Source organism: Danio rerio, chromosome 20 (genome assembly GCF_052040795.2).
Source record: "Danio rerio strain M-AB ecotype USA chromosome 20, GRCz13ab, whole genome shotgun sequence".
NCBI classification, from domain to species: Eukaryota; Metazoa; Chordata; class Actinopteri; order Cypriniformes; family Danionidae; genus Danio; species Danio rerio.
In genome coordinates, this window is record NC_141040.1 from 35,576,521 (window position 1) to 35,597,369 (window position 20,849).

The following is a 20,849-nucleotide window of genomic DNA, read 5'->3' on the forward strand; positions in this document are numbered from 1 at the left end:
TAATATAATATAATATAATATAATATAATTGTAACACGGTTCTTTGTGTGGGAAGAAGAAGACAGGGTCGGCGTTGAGGTAAATAACAGATTTCTTTTTATTTTTTTAATAATGTATCACTGTCAAGGCCAGCTCCCACTGTGTGGCCGTCGTTCAGCTCTCTCTCTCTCCCGACTGTTCCTCCCGTTCTCCTTAAGACGGGTGTCTCTCCGGTCCAATCACTAGAATAAACAGGTGTTGCTTATTATTTCGGATTGGCCTGCTGATTAGCCGCCGGGCTCTGAGCATGCTCTCCCCCTTTATTGGGTATTCGATCATGCTTACCTCTCCACATACCCCCACCGCCCGCCTCAGGCCGGGGAGCCGTCCGGCCTGCAGCCCTCCCCCCCCCCGCCCTGGAGAGGAAGTCAGCCACAGCCATCTGCGCCCCCGGTCTGTGGATCACCTTGAATTTAAAAGGCTGTAATGCTAGATACCAACGGGTGATCCGCGCGTTGGTATCCTTCATACGGTGGAGCCACTGGAGAGGAGCATGATCTGAACAGAGGACGAATTCCCTACCCAGGAGGTAATAGCGAAGAGTAAGAACGGCCCACCTGATCGCCAAACATTCCTTCTCTATGGTGCTGTACTTAGCCTCACTTTTACTTAGCTTGCGGCTAATGTACAGCACCGGCCGCTCCACTCCTGCCACCTCCTGGGAGAGAACCGCCCCCAGACCCCGATCGGACGCGTCCGTCTGTAAAATAAAGGGGAGAGCAAAATCAGGAGCGTGCAATAGCGGCCCCCCACAAAGTATAGATTTTACCTTTGAGAAGGCCTGTTGGCACTGCTCCGACCATTGGACGGTATCCGGTCCCTCCTTTTTAGTGAGATCAGTCAATGGGCTGACAAGGGCCGAATAATTAGGGACAAACCGCCTATAATATCCTGCCAGTCCCAAAAACTGTCTCACCTCCTTTTTGGTCTTGGGTCTCGGACAGGTTGCAATGGCTGCAGTCTTATCAATTTGGGGCTGCACCTGCCCGTGACCTAAGTGGAAGCCCAGATACCTTACCTCCACTCGCCCAATTGCGCACTTCCGTGGGTTGGCCGTGAGCCCGGCCCGTCTCAGCGCCGACAATACCGCCCTCAGATGTTGCATATGCCGCTGCCAATCATTACTGTAAATGATGATGTCGTCTAAATAAGCAGCGGCATATGCTGCGTGAGGGCCGAGTATTTTGTCCATCAGGCGCTGGAACGTCGCCGGCGCCCCGAACAGCCCGAACGGAAGCGTCACAAATTGGTGCAATCCAAACGGCGTAGTGAAGGCTGTTTTTTCGCGGGATATTGGAGATAAGGGGATCTGCCAATAGCCCTTCGTTAAATCCAATGTCGAGTAATATCGAGCAGCACCTAACCGGTCGAGCAACTCGTCAATACGCGGCATTGGATAAGCGTCGAATTTCGACACAGCATTCACCTTGCGATAATCCACACAGAACCGGACCGAGCCGTCCGTCTTAGGTACCAAGACAATCGGGCTGGCCCAGTCGCTGTGGGATTCTTCTACTACTCCCATTTTCAGCATATTATTCAATTCTTCCTGAATCACTTTTTTCTTGTGTTCAGGCAGGCGATACGGCCGGGTCCTAACGACCACGCCCGGTTCGGTCTCGATATGGTGCTGAATCAGGTTGGTACGACCGGGCAGGGGCGAAAACACGTCAGAGTATTCACGTTGGAGGTGCCGGATGTCGAGGAGCTGGCTCGCTGAGAGATGATCGCCCCCGGTGACCAGGGCGCTCGGCCGTTCACGGCCGGAGCTCTCCGGCCCCAGGTCATCCTCGTTAGTAACAAGCGTAGCCAGCGCCACGTCCTCCGGCTCCCTCCACTGCTTAAGCAGATTAATGTGATAAATCTGACGCGAGTCAGCCCTGTCCGAACGAACCACCTCGTAATCGAGATCACTGACTCGTCGTGTGACCACAAACGGCCCTTGCCACTTGGCGAGTAATTTAGAGCTGGAAGTGGGTAGCAGTACAAGTACTTTATCTCCCTGTGAAAATTTACGGAGTTTAGTGCCCTTATCATATCGCCGGCGTTGGTCATCCTGAGCCTTAAGCAAATTCTCTGTAGAGAGCCGCCCCAGTGTGTGGAGTTTTGCTCTAAGGTCCAGGATATATTGAATTTCATTTTTACTTTTAGAAGGCTCGTCCTCCCAAGCCTCTCTAACAACATCCAAAACCCCTCTGGGCTGTCTGCCGTAGAGAAGCTCGAAGGGGGAAAACCCCGTGGAGGCTTGGGGAACCTCCCGCACAGCGAATAATAAGGGCTCCAACCACTTATCCCAATTTTTCGCGTCCTCGTGAACGAATTTACGGATCATTGATTTAAGCGTGCGATTAAATCTTTCCACCAGCCCGTCTGTTTGTGGGTGATAGACGCTGGTGCGAATAGATTTAATGCCCAATAATCCGTAAAGCTCGCGCATCGTGCGTGACATGAACGCGGTGCCTTGATCAGTGAGAATCTCCTTGGGGATTCCCACACGGGAGATGAGGCGAAACAGCGCCTCCGCAACGCTCTTTGCTGAGATATTACGGAGCGCGACTGCTTCCGGGTAGCGGGTTGCATAATCCACCAGAACTAATGCAAACCGATGCCCGCGTGCGGATCGCTCTAATGGCCCGATGAGATCCATACCAATTCTCTCGAAGGGGATCTCCATAATTGGTAAAGGGCGCAACGGCGCTTTTGGGGTGGCCGGCGGATTTACCAGCTGACATTCACTGCACGCAGCGCACCATCTGCTGACGTCACCGTGAATGCCCGGCCAAAAGAATCGGGTCATGAGGCGATTTAGTGTGGCCGCCTGACCTAAATGTCCGGCCATAGGATTAGAATGAGCCGCCTGAAAAAGCATTTCCCGGCGGCTCTTTGGTACTAATAGCTGGGTTGTATCTTCTTTTGTCTGAGTGTCTTGGGTCACTCGATACACCCTATCATTAATAACCGCAAAATACGGATAGGAGAGGGGTCGATCAGGCTGGAGGATTTTCCCATCAATAACTTGCACTCTTTCGAGTGCATGTTTTAGTGTATCATCACGCGACTGCTCCAGGGGAAAGTCTTTACACCGGGAAATTCCCAGCCCTTCCCCTGAGTCAGCGCGTGACGTCACTGCTTGGGATTCCCCCAGCTGAGCGACACGTCCCCTATCTGGCGATTTCTTCTTCCAAGAAACACCCGCACATAAAACTCCCAATAATCTATTAAATCCAGGCCAATTAGTTCCCAGAATTAGCGGGTGTTTGAGGTGCGGGTTAACCGCTACCTCCACTCTATGCTTTTTCCCCCGAAATTGAATATCTATTGCCGTTAGCGGGTAGTGAATAACATCCCCGTGTACACACCTTACCCTTACCGTGCGGCTCATATCCAAAGCCGGGTCTTGAAGCAAGCTTTGGTGGATGGAGGTTTGATTACACCCCGAATCCACCAAAGCTTGATATGTACCCCCTTTTATACTCACAGGTATCCGGTATAGCCCGTCGCGACCGGGGGCGACTGCTGGCACATCGGGCAGGCGGACCAATGCACCCACCTCCATCACGGAGCAGTTCTCTGGTGCATGATCCGCCCCCCCGCAATGCCAACATGCCGGCCCAGACCTTCCCGTTATACCCCCGAGGGCAGCAGGACCAACTGATTGGGCCGGAGAGAGACCCGTCATCACTGTAGGCCCGCCCATGCCACGTGCCTCCCCGTCTCTATCCCGATAGGTGCCCCAGCGATGTGTGCTGCGCTGGGGCTCCGGGCCTGGGATCCGCCTCCTGGGAGTCGGTATGGGCGGTCCCCTCGATCTGGGCCTGGGGATAGGAGGAGAGAGAGAAAGAGGAGGGACAGGGGGAGAGAGAGAGAGAGAGGTTAGTTCGCCGACCCTGGACCTCGCTACCAGGTGATCCTCCGCCAGCTGGATGGCCGTTTCCAGATCGTCTGGTCGGTGGCACTGGACCCACTCCGATGTTCGGGAGGGAAGGCGGGCGATGAACTGTTCCAGTACCACAGCGTCGACGATCTGATCGATGGTCCGGTCATCCTGCACCAGCCATCTGCGGCAGGCGTCACGGAGCTGCTGGGCGAATATGAAGGGCCGACCGCTCTCCTCCAGCTTCAGCGACCGGAAGCGCTGGCGTTGTTCCTCCGGATTGCGGCCGGCCCGCTGAAGTATGGCTCGTTTCAGGTGCGCATAATTCAGGAGATCCTCGGCCGGTAGCTGCTGTGCGGCGGTCTGGGCTTCGCCCGACAGCAGCGGGATGACTCTCACCGGCCAATCGGCCCGGGGCCACCCACACGCTCCTGCCATCTTCTCAAACAGGTCTAAGAAGACTTCCGGGTCATCTTGTGGCCCCATTTTGTGTAGTGTGATGGGAGGGTGGGTGGCTGATGTTGCTCCGGGCTGGATCCCCTGCTTCAGCATGCTCCGGACGAGCTCGCGGTCCTCGCGCTGGGCCTCCACAAGGACCTTAAAGCGCTCCTCCTGCTCGGCTCGTATGTCCAGGATCTCCTGGTGTTGTTCACGGTGGAGGACCGCGAGCGCCTGGATCACTTCTGCAAACGGACTGGTTGACGGAGTGGTCATCTTAGCGGCGAGGTCTCTTCTTCTTCCCCGGATTTCGGCACCACTGTAACACGGTTCTTTGTGTGGGAAGAAGAAGACAGGGTCGGCGTTGAGGTAAATAACAGATTTTTTTTATTTTTTTAATAATGTATCACTGTCAAGGCCAGCTCCCACTGTGTGGCCGTCGTTCAGCTCTCTCTCTCTCCCGACTGTTCCTCCCGTTCTCCTTAAGACGGGTGTCTCTCCGGTCCAATCACTAGAATAAACAGGTGTTGCTTATTATTTCGGATTGGCCTGCTGATTAGCCGCCGGGCTCTGAGCATGCTCTCCCCCTTTATTGGGTATTCGATCATGCTTACCTCTCCACAATAATATAATATAATATAAAAATATTTTGTTTAAGTTTTTTTTATTATTTGTTTTTGCATTGATAATCACAGTTATCGTAATATATTCATTTATAAATCTTAGTTATTCATTTAATCATCCATTTATTTCATTTATATTTTTAATTTGTTTATGTTTATCGTTTATTATTCATTCATTGCTTTGATTTTAATATTATATATTTCTTATTACTTGTTCTGCTTTTAGTGCTTTTTCCATTGTTTAGTCTTATTTTGATGGTGTTTCATGAAATGTTCCTCTCCACTGATATGAGATATGAGGACATGTCTCTAATTCATGGTTTTGTGGCATGATGTACAGTAACATTTGTTATGTTTGTGCTGTTCAGACGAACTATGAGAGCACATCGAAACACATGCAACTAAGATTATTCAATAAATCTTTTTCTATTACTATTATTACTGTCTCCTGCTTCTGCTCTTCTCTGGCTTCCTTTCACAGTTAGCTCCTATATTGATAGCAGACTGTTAATTCAGTTGAATACTGGTTAACAGGTTTGGGTATTTGAAACTCTGCAACCTTGTTGTCCAAATACCTGGATAAACTGACATTTCCTGAAAAGATCTGGCATCCGAGACTGGATCTTATTTATGTGATCTAACAAACTTTAAAAAAGTTACCTAAATCTTAATGTAGTCTTAAAATAATAGAGTAATATATTATATGTATGTAATTTGCCATGTAAACATTTGTCTTAGCAGATAGTGGTATCAAATATTAAGTAAAACTGTATAAGGCTGCTTTCATTGTGCATAATATCATGTGACTAATTTGACAAAAATGCAATAAATTGACAGCCCAATAAAACACACATGAAAACATAATATACCATATGCTTAAAGTCAGTAGATCAACTGAATATGAAGACTGCAGGCTAACAGATATAAAACCAGACGATCCGTAACTCAATTACCAAACAGCCAACACAACTAAATCTGATTAGTGTAAGAGCCCCAGGGTAATGCACTCAAAACACATATGGATAAACATACACAACCTCAACAACAACACCATCCCTTGAGGATTTGCAAGTTCTAAACCTTCACATTTAAATATTCTGATCATGCTTTTTTGCTTACATAGAAAACTGTAAACAAAGGCAACATGAGCCAGAGAAAACAGCTGCTGAACCCACCAGGAGAATAATGAAATGTCTGGCAAAACGTCTAACAGCCGTGTCTATGGTAAACACAACTGTTCTTAGCCTAATGAAGATAAATCCTGTGGGTCTTTGGCCTTAAATCCATGCCATTAATTAGAACTAGCATTTAACCAGTAATGAATGTTGTCTAAAATGCAAAATTTGTCTCAACGTGGACTCTATGTTGCTCTGGGTGCACTAATAGACATAAACAAAATTGTTTAAATGCATCTGAAATTTTCTAATACCTGTATGAAGAAGCTACATCTGCATATACAGTGTGTGTGTGTGTGTGTGTGTGTGTGTGTGTTTTTATGCCAGCTCTCTTAATTTATTCAACCTCCTCATGGTCATGAGCAACAGCCTCTAAGCACTGAAAATCCAATCAGAGAGGAGGAAAAAAAAAGAAAGTGGCGTTCAATAACGGTCTAATGAGTCTGGTATTTAGCCACAGATCTTCACACGCTCACATATACGCTGCACTGATTGGGGGAAATGGGTTTGATATTCACCTCCATATATAACCAAATTAGCATTACCCCCACAAGTGTGTGTGTGTGTATGTATGTGTGGTATTTTTTGATCAATCACCATAGTACTCGATCACAGCAGGAATGCTCGTTGAAATGCCGCCTTAATTACGATGGTTTTGTTTGTTTGTGTGTGTGTAAGTGTATGTGTGTGCGTGCACTTGTGAGAAGCCGGTGTGCATATCAATGACACAGCATATGGCTGAATGTCTCAGGTGCAGTCAAGATATCAGGGGTTTAAAACAGACAGGTTGATTCATTAGAAGAAAGACAAGTGATTAAAAAGAAACAGACAGGAAAGAGAGAAGAAGCTGACATCACGAGCAGCTACAATTTGTCAATGAAACACAACAACAAATCACAAATTACTTGCTGTGGGATGAGAATATATCAAAACCATTTGGAAAAACAACCAGATAAATCATAATTAAATGATTAATTTTCTGTATGCAGTGTAAGACAGCCAAATGTATAAATTATGTAAACATAAAAAAATCAGTTGGGTATAAAAGCCAATGATAGTATTATTTTAGCAATATAGTAGTTGTACACTCCTGTTTGTCCTTAAAATGGTGTTAAAAAAAATCAAAACTACACACACACACGCACACACACGCACACACACACACACACACACACACGCACACGCACACGCACACGCACACGCACACGCACACACACACACACACACACACACACAGTTGAAGTCAGAATTATTAGCCTCCCTTTAAGCAGTTAAAAGAATAAAAAGTTTTTATTTTTTTAACATCATTTTAAGGACAATATTATTAGCTCCTTTAGGCTTTTTGTTTCAGATAGTCTACAGAACAAACCATCATTATACAATAACTTGCCTAATTACCCTAACCTGCCTAATTAACCTAATTAACCTAGTTAAGCCTTTAAATTACTCTTTAAGCTGTATAGCAATATCTTTAAAAATATCAAGTAAAATATTATTTACTGTCATCATGGCAAAGATAAAATAAATCAGTTATTAGAGATGAGATTATGTTTAGAAATGTGTTGAAAAAATCTGCTCTCTGTTAAACAGAAAATAGGGAAAAAATAAACAGGGGGGCTAATAATTCAGGGAGGCTAATAATATTATATATATATATATATATATATATATATATATATATATATATATATATATATATATATATATATATGCAGTAGCAGTGGGATTTGGCAGTAGCAGTGCGATCTGCAGCTGATGTCAGAACAGTAGAAGTCATTGCTACTTCACCAACTTCACTTTAGAGCTAGTATTTGAATGATTCTCTAGCGTAATGTAAAATGTCAAGACAAAACAGTTGATTTTGCTGACAATTTAAGATTACAAGGCTGAACAGCATGAAATGCCATCTGTCTACAGAGATTTCCAGTATTTCTCTGTTGCAATCTGGAGATCACAATATTACTATGGTATAAATACAGCACTACAACATACAAAAGAGAGAGATCGACTTAGAAAGTCATTTACCTGTTTAATAATGATTTGATCAGCTGTAGTTTGAAATTATGCTGTTTTTCTCTTAGGGTTTATTATGCTCTGTTGCCATCTTGTGGATGAACATAGTCAACCCTCGTTGCTCAAAGACAGGCTAATGGCCTGGTCTCTCAGAAATTATAAACATTTTAATATAGGCACTATCCTTGTAATTAAACTGCATAGTTGCAATCTAAACAACTACATTCTCGACTAAAAAAAAAGCCTCAAAAGTAAATTATGTTGCCCAACAGCAGCAATATTTGTCTACATTGTAGAGTATCCTCTGCTTGTTACTGTATGTGGGTGTACTCTTACTGGCAGAAAACTGCACGGCTAATAGTAAATCAGATTCAAGAACCAGACAGAACTGTTGTATATACATATATTTATGGAACCATTTCATTGTACAAAAGGTTCTTTACAATAGAAAATAGTTTATATAATGAATGTTCGACTTAATAGAAAAAAAGTGTTTCTTTAAAAAACCTTTATGCCGGTTTATTCTGCTGTAGCGACCCGTGATTAATAAAGGGACTAAGCCGAAAAGAAAATTAATGAATGCTTGAAAAACTTTCACTAAAATGTTCTTTGGGGATCCAAAGAAGCTCTTCTTCAATGAACCACAGTAAAAAAAAATCCTCCTATATGATATTTATTAATAAAAAATTAAAATAAATGACAGTTTATTATTGTCATACTTGAAACGTAAAACTGATCAAAAGATACATTTTTATATCCAATTTAGTTTCTATACTAAAAAAATGCACCATTAACAGCACAAGTATTTTCAAAAATAATTAGGCACCAAATCTGAAGCACTAAATTAAATGACTGTAGATTGATTACTGAAACATTATATGACATTAAAGGCTAGACTAATGGCGGCCCAAAGGTTTCTTTTTCTTTTTTCTGTACAAATGCAGCATTATTTAATAAATTTACAATGATATTACAGCATTCTTGTTTTACTTTATACTGATCAAATAAATGCAGATTTGATGGGCATAAAAATGTATCAAAAAACAAAACAAGGATTGTCTGATCACCACGCAATCCTCAGTGGTCACAAAACTAATGGCTATGCGTTTTACAAAATTATGAATTGTGTTTTGAAAGAATAATGGCTATTATCAGCCAAGACAAGTGACAACACAAGACAAACTGTCACAAAAGATTCAGCTTCCCTTACCTGTCAATCATCATGTCAGGTCCACACGTCCATGTGCAAGAGAGTAGAGTGACAGAAGGAGACAAAAAAAAAAAGAGAGACAGAAATATTAGAACAGATGTTCTCACAATGAAAAACTGTCAAAAATCACATCATGTCAAAAAATGTCTGCAACAGAATACTTGAAAGTAACTAGTATGCCAGTCTCTCTCTAAACAATACCATCATGCGCCATGTGCTGTCAACTGCATTAGCTGCCAACATTGTTAGTTCAAAGAGAAAAGCATAATCAAATCTGTTCTAATCAAGCAATGTTCCCACTTTTGTTTGTTTCTTGAGATGCCCTTTACGAAAACGTGATTTTTGAGGCAACAAGCTCATCTAAACAACTGAATGATTTGTCGCTGAAAAATTCTTACATGTGCTGTTTCATAATGAACTGGGGTCTGAAGGATACTTCACACAAAAAATGCTTGACTTCCCTTAAAGAGCAACTCTGAGGTAGTGGTATTGATTATAATATGGCTTTAAAGAGGGGAAAAACTGCACATCTTTCAAGATTTTTCTGACAATCTCATGCTGTGCAATCTAATGGCCGTCTTGACGGTCTTGTCCTCAAATTATAGCCCACTTGACAGCTTACACCATTTAGGCTCTTGCTCTTCTTGGCCCATGCACGAGAGCTCGTGATGAGAGAAGTAGCAGCATGTGAGTGGTAAACAAATGATTCATTTGAATCAGATCCATTCCAATGCATCCAATTCACAAAACGAACTATTCATTAAGAAGTAAACGACTTCCAGTTGTCAGATTACTAACTAAAAGCAGCATATCAGAAAATGAATCATCACAATTATTATAATCAGTGATTGTCTTCATTGCTAATTACAACTATCATAAAACATTAATGATATTTTAGGAAAATCAAAGGCAGGTGGAGAAGGTGATGTACAGTAGAGTCCTGAATTACTGTAGCTGTTGCATAATACAAAGCATGCTCTACACACACACACACACATCACATTTAAAGCTGACAGTTTTTTATAATTAGAGCCTAAATATGGCAACAGAAGTGCTAAAACATCACATTAGGAAGGTGTTTGCTTTCACACGCTAACATTTGGTGCACCGAGATGCCAGATCAGCAAGAATCCACATTTAACAAGCACCAGTCTCAGCGCAGCACTGCCAGGCAAAGCAAAATCAGACATTATAAATGCTTCAAGTTTAAAGCTTTTATGGGCATTATGGATATTCAGGCCAACCGACATGACGGGATGACAGAGAAAGAGATAATCAGTGGCCTAGATTACATTTCTGTGGAGTTGAACCTGAAAATAAAACATCTGTTCTGTCATCTCTGCATGAAGACATTCTTTGCCCCTAATGAGAATGGGATCCCTGCAGAGGAAATTACGGCTGAAAGGACACTCACACAAACATCTCAGACACAGGCCAAGGAGAATACTGGAGATCATCTCATTAGAAAAAAAAAAATGTGTCAGAATCTCCTCTCCTAACTAACCAACCAATAATATATGGGCATTAAACAAGTCTGTAAATATTTTGCATGGCCTAAAAGTGGAAATTAAATAAAGATATTGATGGTGGAGAACCCGCAAATTTGCACTCTGCAAGATATAGCCTGCCACTACAGATAGAGTCAATACTACTATTCATGCAACCCACAATGCAATATGATTCATGATACTGATGTCATAAAATGTCTGCAACAGAATACTTGAAATTAACTAGTATGCCAGTCTCTCTCTAAACAATACCATCACGCACCATGTGCTGTCAACTGCATTTGCTGCCAACGTTGTTAGTTCAAAGAGAAAAGCATAATCAAAACTGTTGTAATCTGTTGATGCTAGGATTGCACAATATTGGAAAAAATACATTGCAAAATTCAAATTTTCTGCAATACTTATTGTGATTTTGAGTATATTTTTACCAGTTGAAATATTTTAGTTTGAATCGTTTTAGTTTGATTGGGATGATTTTGTAGGGAAATGCAGCTGCATAAAATATACTAAACCTATCACGAGTGTAGATAAATGCTGTACTGCTAAGATTTATCCATTTTTGAAAGTCTAGCAGTATACAGAGCAAAATGTATAATCAATTGTAAAATGACCCAGTATAGTCTTCATTACAGTTTCTTAAAGCTACAAACATTATAATTTTGTGTGTCTGAATGCTCAACATTGCGGATATTGCAATATCGATGCTCAAACTATACATTGTGCAGCCCTAGTTGATGCATTATAGCTTCACAGACAGCACAAAAATACTGACCTCTACCTTGGTGTGGAGAGTTAGACTGTGCCTAATGGCCATCTGGCAAATATAGTAAAAAGTTACACTGTTTAATTCAATTCTCACTTCTGTTAGCCCATATTTACGCTTACCTTCAGACATCTCTAATGTCATGTGTGCTTATTATTATGCAAATGAGTTGAATTAATTAGCGCTCCGGTCGTCTGAGCGAAGTTTAATCTCTAATTCATTAATACACTAATACACGTTACTAATTAAGCACCGGTGCTATTTTATTCCACACCAAAATGACTGAGACACCCACTTCTTATCTAATCAAATCAATTAAAGGCAAGAAGTGACAACAGAGCACAGAGAGAAAATCAGGTTTTGGAGAAAGATTCATGTTTGCTTGTTGTTCTCAAAATAAGAAAGACAAACATTGATTGCACAATTTAGAGTTGTGCTAAATCATAGAAACTGTCTTTATGTATAATGCATTAATAAGACAGTTCATCATAAAATGTCTCTTTGGTTCTTTTAGATTGTTTGGTCCATACAAATAAATAAAACAACACATTTATATTTACAGTGATAGATGTTCACGCTGTTATTTAAGACCAGACCGAAAAAAAAGTAGCTTTTATGAGATGTTTTGCAACAGGGCTTACTGAACATCTAAAACAATGTTGTGTGCTGGGCTAATCACACTTATTGTTTGATATAATTATCAGATGATAGCACATCGTAAAAGTTTATCTTTAAGAAGACAGCATTTCTGACACCTGTACTAAACTGTATGGCATTATCCCAACAATGACAAGAAAAAAACACACATGTGAGGGATTATCAACAATTTACTGTGAGTTAAAGAATTTTTAATGCTTGACGTGGAGGCAAAGGACCACACAACATGCAGCAGAGTGTGGTTGCCTTCACAGAGTGCATTAAAACCCTTTAACGCACGGCAAGCCATTGATTAAGCCTGCTTCTTCCATGGTCATTTGCCAAAGTAAGCCTAAGTTTAAACTAGTTTTGCTTTTTGCAGTGCAATATTTGTCAGAATTTTCTTCAATTTTGACATGTTCAATATTCTAGTCCATCCACTGAATAAGCAGTAACAGGTAGGCAGGCAAACAGACAGACAGAGAGCATGTGCGTGCTGTTTACGTTATTAAGATGCGATTTTATCAATCCAATCACAGGTGGACAAATAATATACACCAAAAAACAAAAAAAAAAAAAAAATAGGTCCAAATATGAACAGTTAGACAAACCAAAGATTAATTATATATCACATTTTAACAACAGAGATACAAGAGATGAGATCCAGCGACAGGTCCTGAGATAGGCTGGCTGATATAAAGCTTCCTTTGGGGGGAGCCATCTGTAGAGCTGCCGCTGACCGCCTCAAGCTTCAGAAAATTTTAAAGACGCACTATCCTTATCCATAAACTGCAGATTTGACTTTAAAATAACTATATTCTTGCTTAAAAAACTCTTAAAACTTGATTTTGTGTATAATTGATGAATATTTTTCTAATTTTGTTTGTTTTCCTGTGCAGCACATGCAAGCTGCTATGCTAAGTACAAACATTTGGGAGAAGAGCATTTATTTCGAACGGTGATTAAAACTGATTTGAACTACCTGTGCCTTTTAACGAAAATACTGCACACCCTCCAGCCAATCCGAATAAAAATTTTCAACAGACCACTGAATAAGATTGAGCATTCTGCTTTTTCGCTTTTTGAGATTGTGTACTGGTTTTGGTTTGAGTTTCATTCAATTTTCACTTGAACCATTTCAGAGCTTTTTTGTGCATTAAAGACCACAGAACAGTGACTATACTGGCCACAGAAACCACTGTACTCTAATACCTAGATAGCTGATAGTAACAGTGTGTAAGAAAGACCTCAATGTCTCAGAGGCCACAGACCCACCTCTGTAACGCTTTCTCAATAACAAACAACACCAGAGTACAGTAATAACACTTTGACTCTTTCTCTATTCCTCACATCCCGTTTGAAAGAGAAATGGAGTGAGAGAGAACTATGAACTGTGAACAATCTTTTACCTCCCTCCCTCTGGTTTCGAAACGTTAACTTGTATTAACTCAAGCATGCATGCTCAGTAGTCAGCAGCCCAAAGGGGATAACAAGAACACTGGAATCACATATGAAAACACACACATCCTGCTCATAGACAACCAGATCGAAAAAAAAAAAAAACATCAAACAACATGCATTATATCTATTGCAATGCCATCAGTATCTGTCTGTACGATTCCAGAGAGATTCGCACATGGGTGGCATCTTTATGAGACTCATTTTCCACACTCATGCATCTAGAGAATGACATACCCTTTATAATGATCAAAGCTAAATGAACATGAGGGTGATTACTGGAGCCTATTAGATGGCTGAATGGAGAGATTGTAAAGAGAATTGATGGTGGCTGATGTGGCAAACCTGTTCAAAGGCAACCGAAATGAGCTCCTTGTAGCGGTTAAGGTGGGCAGAAAAGAAACTGATGCTGATTAGACTGTCAAACGACACTGTGTGCAATGAAAATGGCCAGAGAATGGCAATTCTTGGAATGAAACAGGATGGGGAGTCAAATTTTGAAAGCGGCATTTTATTTGTCTGCCCATATTTGAATTATTCGCATATTGCCAATGTTGTTTTGCCATCTAATTCCCTGAAAGAGTTATGCAAATTAGGTAATGGCACATGCCGATAATAACCACAGCTATGAGGAATAGAAAACATTTATTTTGAAAGAAATTCTTTCACTGCCACATTAATTGCGCACTGCAAATAGCATTGAGCATTTCAGTCTAATCCATGAGTGTGTTGACAAGGGCTCAATTCTCAAGGCACGGCACTATTTTTGTGCGTTTAGCATGTGGTTCAACTGGATTACGGGTGTTTAGTGAGGACGACAGATGTTTTTGCTGTGAAAAACTGCACGGAAAAGTGCTGCGGGAGTGAATTTGCTATAAAGGTCTCTCACTGCGCATCCCTGCTGAGAAAAAGAGCGCAAAATAGAGTGATTGATGGCTTGTGAGAAAGTAAGAAACTTGTGCCTGGCCTCCATTAGAGAGAGTCACATCAGAGCATTGTGGGTAATGTAGCAGACAGTAGGGAAGTCGTGGGGAAGGATGGAGGAATGATAATGAGATTTTAATCTACAGCTGTCAAAATTTCAAACGACTGCGGCCATGTCTCCAGCGCTCTTCATGCATGTATATGCAGAATGTTTCTATTAAACAAGCTGGCTTTTGCGGTGTGGCGCACACTCTCATTTCAACAATTAGAGAGTAGCTGTGTAAACATCGTTCAGCAATAAACCGCTAATTAAAGCGATGAAGATAGAGACGGACTCGAGAAAAAAATAATAGTAAAAAGGGACTCTCTATACCCTCTTCATCCATTAAACGTGATAGTGCTGTTTTATCAGTGCCTCAGAGGAGAGATTTTCTGGCACTAGCATCATTCCCTTCCCTGTCAGTGAATCGGTTAACCTGGATGACCTGACAGCGTGTCCCTTTATGACATCACTTTCTAGTACAGAGAAAGAGCGTTTTCTTATCGGATACACATCTTTCTTCCACTGAACCCAAGGCTACTCAAGGGACATTCCTGCTGGTAGTGTACACTAAAAGTCATTATACATAACAAGACTGTGCCAAAAACAGCTTACTAAAAAGGACTCTAATGTGGCTCAAACGCTGACTTTATTTCACTCTTGGAAAGAAAAAAATTCTTAATACTTTTTGGTCAAAATCTCCATAATCTAAAGGAAAACGTGAAAGAAAAACACCAATGCTTTCAAAGTGCATGAGATTTGTTGCTTTTCAAAAAAAAAAAAAAAAGACTGGAAGAGCTGGTCATTAAACAAAGAGAGTAATGGCTGTCTCACAGTGCTGACCATGGAATTTAGTACAAACACACACAGCACACATTAGACGCATGACTAATCACACATGGCATGACCACACAGAAACAGCCAAACCTGACCACTTCAAATCACTGAACCTAGCAAACTAGTCTTTTCTGTGTAAGAGCAATAGTGATGATACAACATTCCCAGACATAGTACATCTGAAATGCAAAGGGACATAACAGTTCATATAAAGTATTAGTCATCATACAATAAGTGCAGAGCAAGAGAAAAAGTAGGGGGTGCCATGACCATTTTTTTAATGTGGACTTTAAATAATACAGCAGAATTTTTGGGCAAACACTTTTATCCAAAGTAACTTACAGATGTGGACAAGAGATGCAATCAAGGCAACAAAAGAACAACAGTATTTAAACAACGACACTTCACATTTAATCTAATGCAGTACGCAAAACTTTTATTTAAGTTCCTCCACACCACAACAAATCCTTTAAATTGTGCAGCATTCAGAAAAATGGAAGTGTACAACAACCAGAAATAGTAGTGTGCAGGGCTGGAGTGGGACTCCTTTTCAGCATTGGAGTTTCAAGCCTTAGACCGACCCACCTCAGTTCACGACTGACTATACTAAAATAATGTCATTTCCAATTCAGTTTCTAATGACACTATCATATCTTTTTTAAGGAAATAGTCTCCTTGAAATGTGATCTCCTGGCTAAATAAAGAAAACAATAATAATAATATATTAATATTATATTATTAATAATAATAATCATCATCATTATCATCACAGTAGTCTGAATGGTTCTTTAACCGTGATCATGTGATTAGCATAGAAATAATGTCTTGTGATCATATTAAACACACTTTCAAACTGAAATCATGGCAGAATATCCTGCGATGTCCACTTCACACGGCACTAATAAGCAGGGAACAAACTACATGCGAGCTAGGATGAGCTCGGATCTCCTAAAAGCATAATTTGTGAAATTTGTGGGTCTAAAAAAATATTGACAATGTGTTATTTTGACATGCGATTTCAGTATTGTGTAATGTGATCAAGGATTATTACAGTATGTGTAAAAGTGCAAAACTATCATTCATTCATGCATGACAGCAATTTACACCTCACTTAAAAAAAAGATAACTACACATGGTATTCTTATCATGAGCATCAAGGTGTGGGGGCGCTGCGGAGTCCAGTCCAGTCATATGAAAGACTGACAGCCAGATACTTTCATATGGACGTTGAGACACTGCTCATTCATTTTCCGAAATGATGTGTTGTGTTTTGTTTTATTTGCTTCATACAATAGGCCAATAAATTTTTTTTTAAACCCCTTGACATTGTTTTAAACATGTTAGACAATTAAGCTGAAAGCAGGGTAAAGTTGACAAAAAAGAACCCCTTTCAATGGTGTTTCTTTCATTTTCGAATTTGCGATTATACTTTACCGGAGTCATCCTGTGTGTTTTATAGCCTTCAACATTGTGGTAAGGAACTCTCAAGATCAAGTGACCCCACATCCCCCCCAAAGTTTGATTCAGGCTCCCAAATTCAGTGACTGTTTGCATACACTATCACACTTGTTCATTCATGCTTACCTACAGAACATACTTTGAAAGCTGTGCATAAAAGGAATGTGTTTGAGACAGAACAGACAGAGAAAAAACATACCCAAGTAATAAAATGCCCCTTTTGTCCTTTTAAGTTTTTGGTATTCTGCAGCACTGCAATAGTAAGCAACAATGCAACTGGATGAACATTTCACCTGAGAGAATGAGACTGTTCTGCACCAGGGGATGAAAATGTACAAACGCTTCCTGTACTAAACAGATAGCCTAAAAAAAAAAAGCCTTTGAAAGCAGCTCACATTCAACTGCTGCTGACTAGCCTTTCCCCGTAAACAAAAACACAGCTCACACACCCTCACAGACACAACACACAAGGCTTATACACAATCCAGACGCTATACACAGAAACCAACATACTGCTGCTAGCATCAGCAGCATAGCTTTCTGCTGAGAGAGGCTATTCACTAACAAAGAGCTCAATACAGTCTCATACAATCAGCAATGCCCTCCAGAATAAAACCTGTTATTGACGAAACCGTGGTGTTTTTAATGAAAGAATAGAGAGAACATTTAATAAATTATTGAAATGAAATTTGCGATGTAGTCATGTTGCATGTACTGTAAGCCTCTTTGTTAACTGCCCTCTTCCCCTTTCTGAAACATCCGCTCTCCTAATGAATTAGTATGGATTTACGAGTAAGCAGTCTCTTTCTGCATCTCAGCCTGAGGTTGATTTAATGCAGCAGCACTGAAAATCCAAGCAGGGTTTCAACATATTAACAAGAGAAAGAGTGGCTTTGCATCTTAGAAATATAACCTACATTTAATTAACTATACTCTGAATTTGAGCATATCTTGAGTGAGGTATTGCACGGGATAAGCTGATTTTATGCCTTGAAATTAGTTACGTGTACATCGTAATCCTCAAGTTAAAGCACATTTGTATGCCGTTCACTTCAGGAGGGTCGCCTGTGCAAAGCTAAATTTGTGCAATGCTTATAACAAAAAGATTCAAAGTCAAAATAATAATGTAATATCCTGCATATCTTCGGCTGATTATGCTCCGTCTCATTCTGAATGCTCATTATAGGAGGTTATTTGAGAGATTGTAAATGGGAAAGGTTGTTCAGGCCGCAGTATTGATTGTGTAAATGCATTCAATGTATGCAGCTGTAGACATCACGCAAGTAGCATTTCTGTGCCGAATTTATTTCCACTGATCTTTCCACACTCCAATCCCCAGAGAGGAGCAAATGTTACATCTGCTCGATATAAAGCAGCGTCTCTGAGAAAAGCTGCGTATGTGTGTGTATTTACCTGCCCTCCAGCAACTAATGAGCTGCCAATTGCCTGAGCGTCAAACGGTAAAGACACATCAAAAGCTCTTCAATCCTGTCAGAGCCAGACACATGCAATCAGTACGTAACCAATCAGTGTCAAAATGCATCAAATTAGCATACCACATCAAATCTAATTTGCATAGTTCAATCTGGCCATACGTAACACCTGACATTAGAACGGCATTATACTTCTGAAGGTTGAAAGACCTTGTATAAGTGTGTATTTGGCTTTTTTTTTAATCTGAATTGTGTTAGAATAAGGTCTGACAAGAGAACATTTTAGTTGGCAAAGTTTAAATCCAAATCTGCTACATTTTCAATAACATGAGCATCTACACTACAATTCAATCTGGTCGATTGTGTTTATACCTTTGGAAGTGGCTCAAAAAGTTTTTGAGAATTTCAGAGTATTTTAGAAAGTGCTGACATACTGGGATTTTTAAGCAAAAGCATCTCTAGGGTTTACAGAGAATGGTCCAAAAAAGTAAAAATATCCAGTCTCGATTTCGAGTTCTCAATTCGAACATTCGAATGGCAGGGTCAGAATTTGGTGTCAACAACATGAAAGAATGGATCCATCCTGCCTTCTATCAATGTTCAGGCTGCTGGTGGTGGCGGTGGTGTAATGGTGTGGGGAATATTTTCTTGGCACATTGTGGGCCCATTAGTACCAATTGAGCATCATGTCAATGCCACAGCCTACCCGAGTATTGTTGCTGACCATGTCCATCCCTCTATGTATCTTGTATTGTATCCATCTTCTGATGGCTACTTCCAGCAGGATAACGCGCCATGTCATAAATCGGGAGTCATCTCAGACTGGTTTGTTGAACATGACAATAAATTCACTGTAGTGAAATGTCCTCCACAGTCACCAGATCCTGATCCAATAGAGCACTTTTGGGATGCCACGAAGAATTAAGGCAGTTCTGAATGCAAAAGGGGATCCAAACCGGTACTAATAAGGTGTACGGTAGGTGTACTAATAAAGTGTATGTTGGCATTTAATACTAATTCACACAGAATTCACAGAAATTCACATTTTACTGCCCTTGTGAAAATTCTAACTGTAAGATTATATTATACATTTGTATTATTGTATAAATATAATCCATGCAATTGGTCTACCACACATTACTTAGGGTAAATCTTTATTAAAGTCAAAGTAAATAATGCAAAGTCATGATGAAACAAAAAACTACAGGTTTTTCTAAAGAAATTAAAAACATTTTTCTTCAACTGTATCAAAATTTTGAGAAACCGATTGGATATAGGTGTTAGAGCAAGGTGAGATTTCCTTAAGAAGGAAAAAAGACAAAGAGGAAAAAAGGAAGAGGCGGTAGTGGCAGACAATCAGATGTCAAATGGAGGGAAGAGAGAATGTGTATGTTTACTTGATGACACTTGATGACCCAGTCACCACTGTTCCCATACGCTGAGCCTGTGGTAGGCGTGCTATAATTCACTCTGGATAAATATAGTGTTGAATAAACAATAACCAGAAATGTTTAGGTGCGGGGGCTTGAAATTCCTGCATTTAGAAATAACTCCTCTTTTGGTTCAAGCACGTCTAAAGAAAAAATGTTATGCAAGCCAGGGAAACATAGAAACATACTCAGGGACTTTAGAAATCATTTGAGAGGAAGCAATAGTCTAATCTAATTCAAACAACACCAGACCACTGAAATGAATGAACTAATTGGTAAGCAGTTCATTCAAAATGAGCAAACTGCGGTTCAATCATTGCCTTAGTATGCCTTAAACAAACAGCCACTGATGCGTTTCCTTCGGTTAAAATATCAAGAACAGAGGTTAGCAGCAGAAGTCTGCCTGGAGTCAGTGGAGGTGTTGAAAAGCAGCAGGTTAGAGTCCACCTGGCACACAGCCTGAATCTCAACAGCCAAAACAAAGAGTCGCAACCACAGGAGAGAGAAATTTGGAAAAGACCCCATGCAATGTGCTTCACTTCCCCCCACCGCTTCCTGAGAGTGAACAATAACTTCACCATCCATCCCTTTCTTCCTTCACAGCTCTGTCTATCTCTCTCTCTCTCCATCTGTAATACGGCATGCCACCAGTGTGGATGAGAGGGGACACTACTGGAAATCAACCAACTGAGAAAGAAATCAAAGGCTTTTAACTTGTTACTGTCATAATGAAAAAGCTTTTTGTGAGATTTGGGTGAAAATTAAATAAAGGATGCAAAGTGAATAGCAGAACTCTGAATACTCTATAATGTCTTGCTTGGTTCCATCAACCAAAACCCTAAAAAAGCTGTCCATTCATTTTCACTGAACTCAATAGCAGCTGTTTGCGTAGTTTATACAAAATTCTTTCTGCAAAAATATTAATGCTTTGGTAGAAACCTTTTCCCCAGGATTTTTTTTAATGTATAAGTATTATATTAACTTTGTATT

General features: G+C 40.7%; 2 protein-coding genes across 11 annotated transcripts in view; both read right to left on the reverse strand.

The window, feature by feature from the left end:
* sash1a (SAM and SH3 domain containing 1a) overlaps nucleotides 1-20,849 on the reverse strand; it is a 315,841-nt gene that overhangs the window by 171,539 nt on the left and 123,453 nt on the right. The window lies entirely within an intron of this gene.
* LOC147839363 (uncharacterized) lies at nucleotides 77-4,985 on the reverse strand. 2 transcript variants are annotated; one of them, XM_087298360.1, is made up of 4 exons: nucleotides 1,937-4,985; nucleotides 678-1,538; nucleotides 325-372; nucleotides 77-221 (listed from the first exon to the last, which is right to left on the reverse strand). In XM_087298360.1, exons 1-2 carry the CDS (start codon nucleotides 4,625-4,627, stop codon nucleotides 1,506-1,508), a joined length of 2,724 nt encoding a protein of 907 aa, XP_087154486.1. In that variant the 5' UTR covers nucleotides 4,628-4,985; the 3' UTR covers nucleotides 77-221; nucleotides 325-372; nucleotides 678-1,505. The 2 variants fall into 2 exon arrangements, with proteins under 2 accessions (XP_087154486.1, XP_087154485.1); XM_087298359.1 differs by having other exon boundaries at nucleotides 119-372.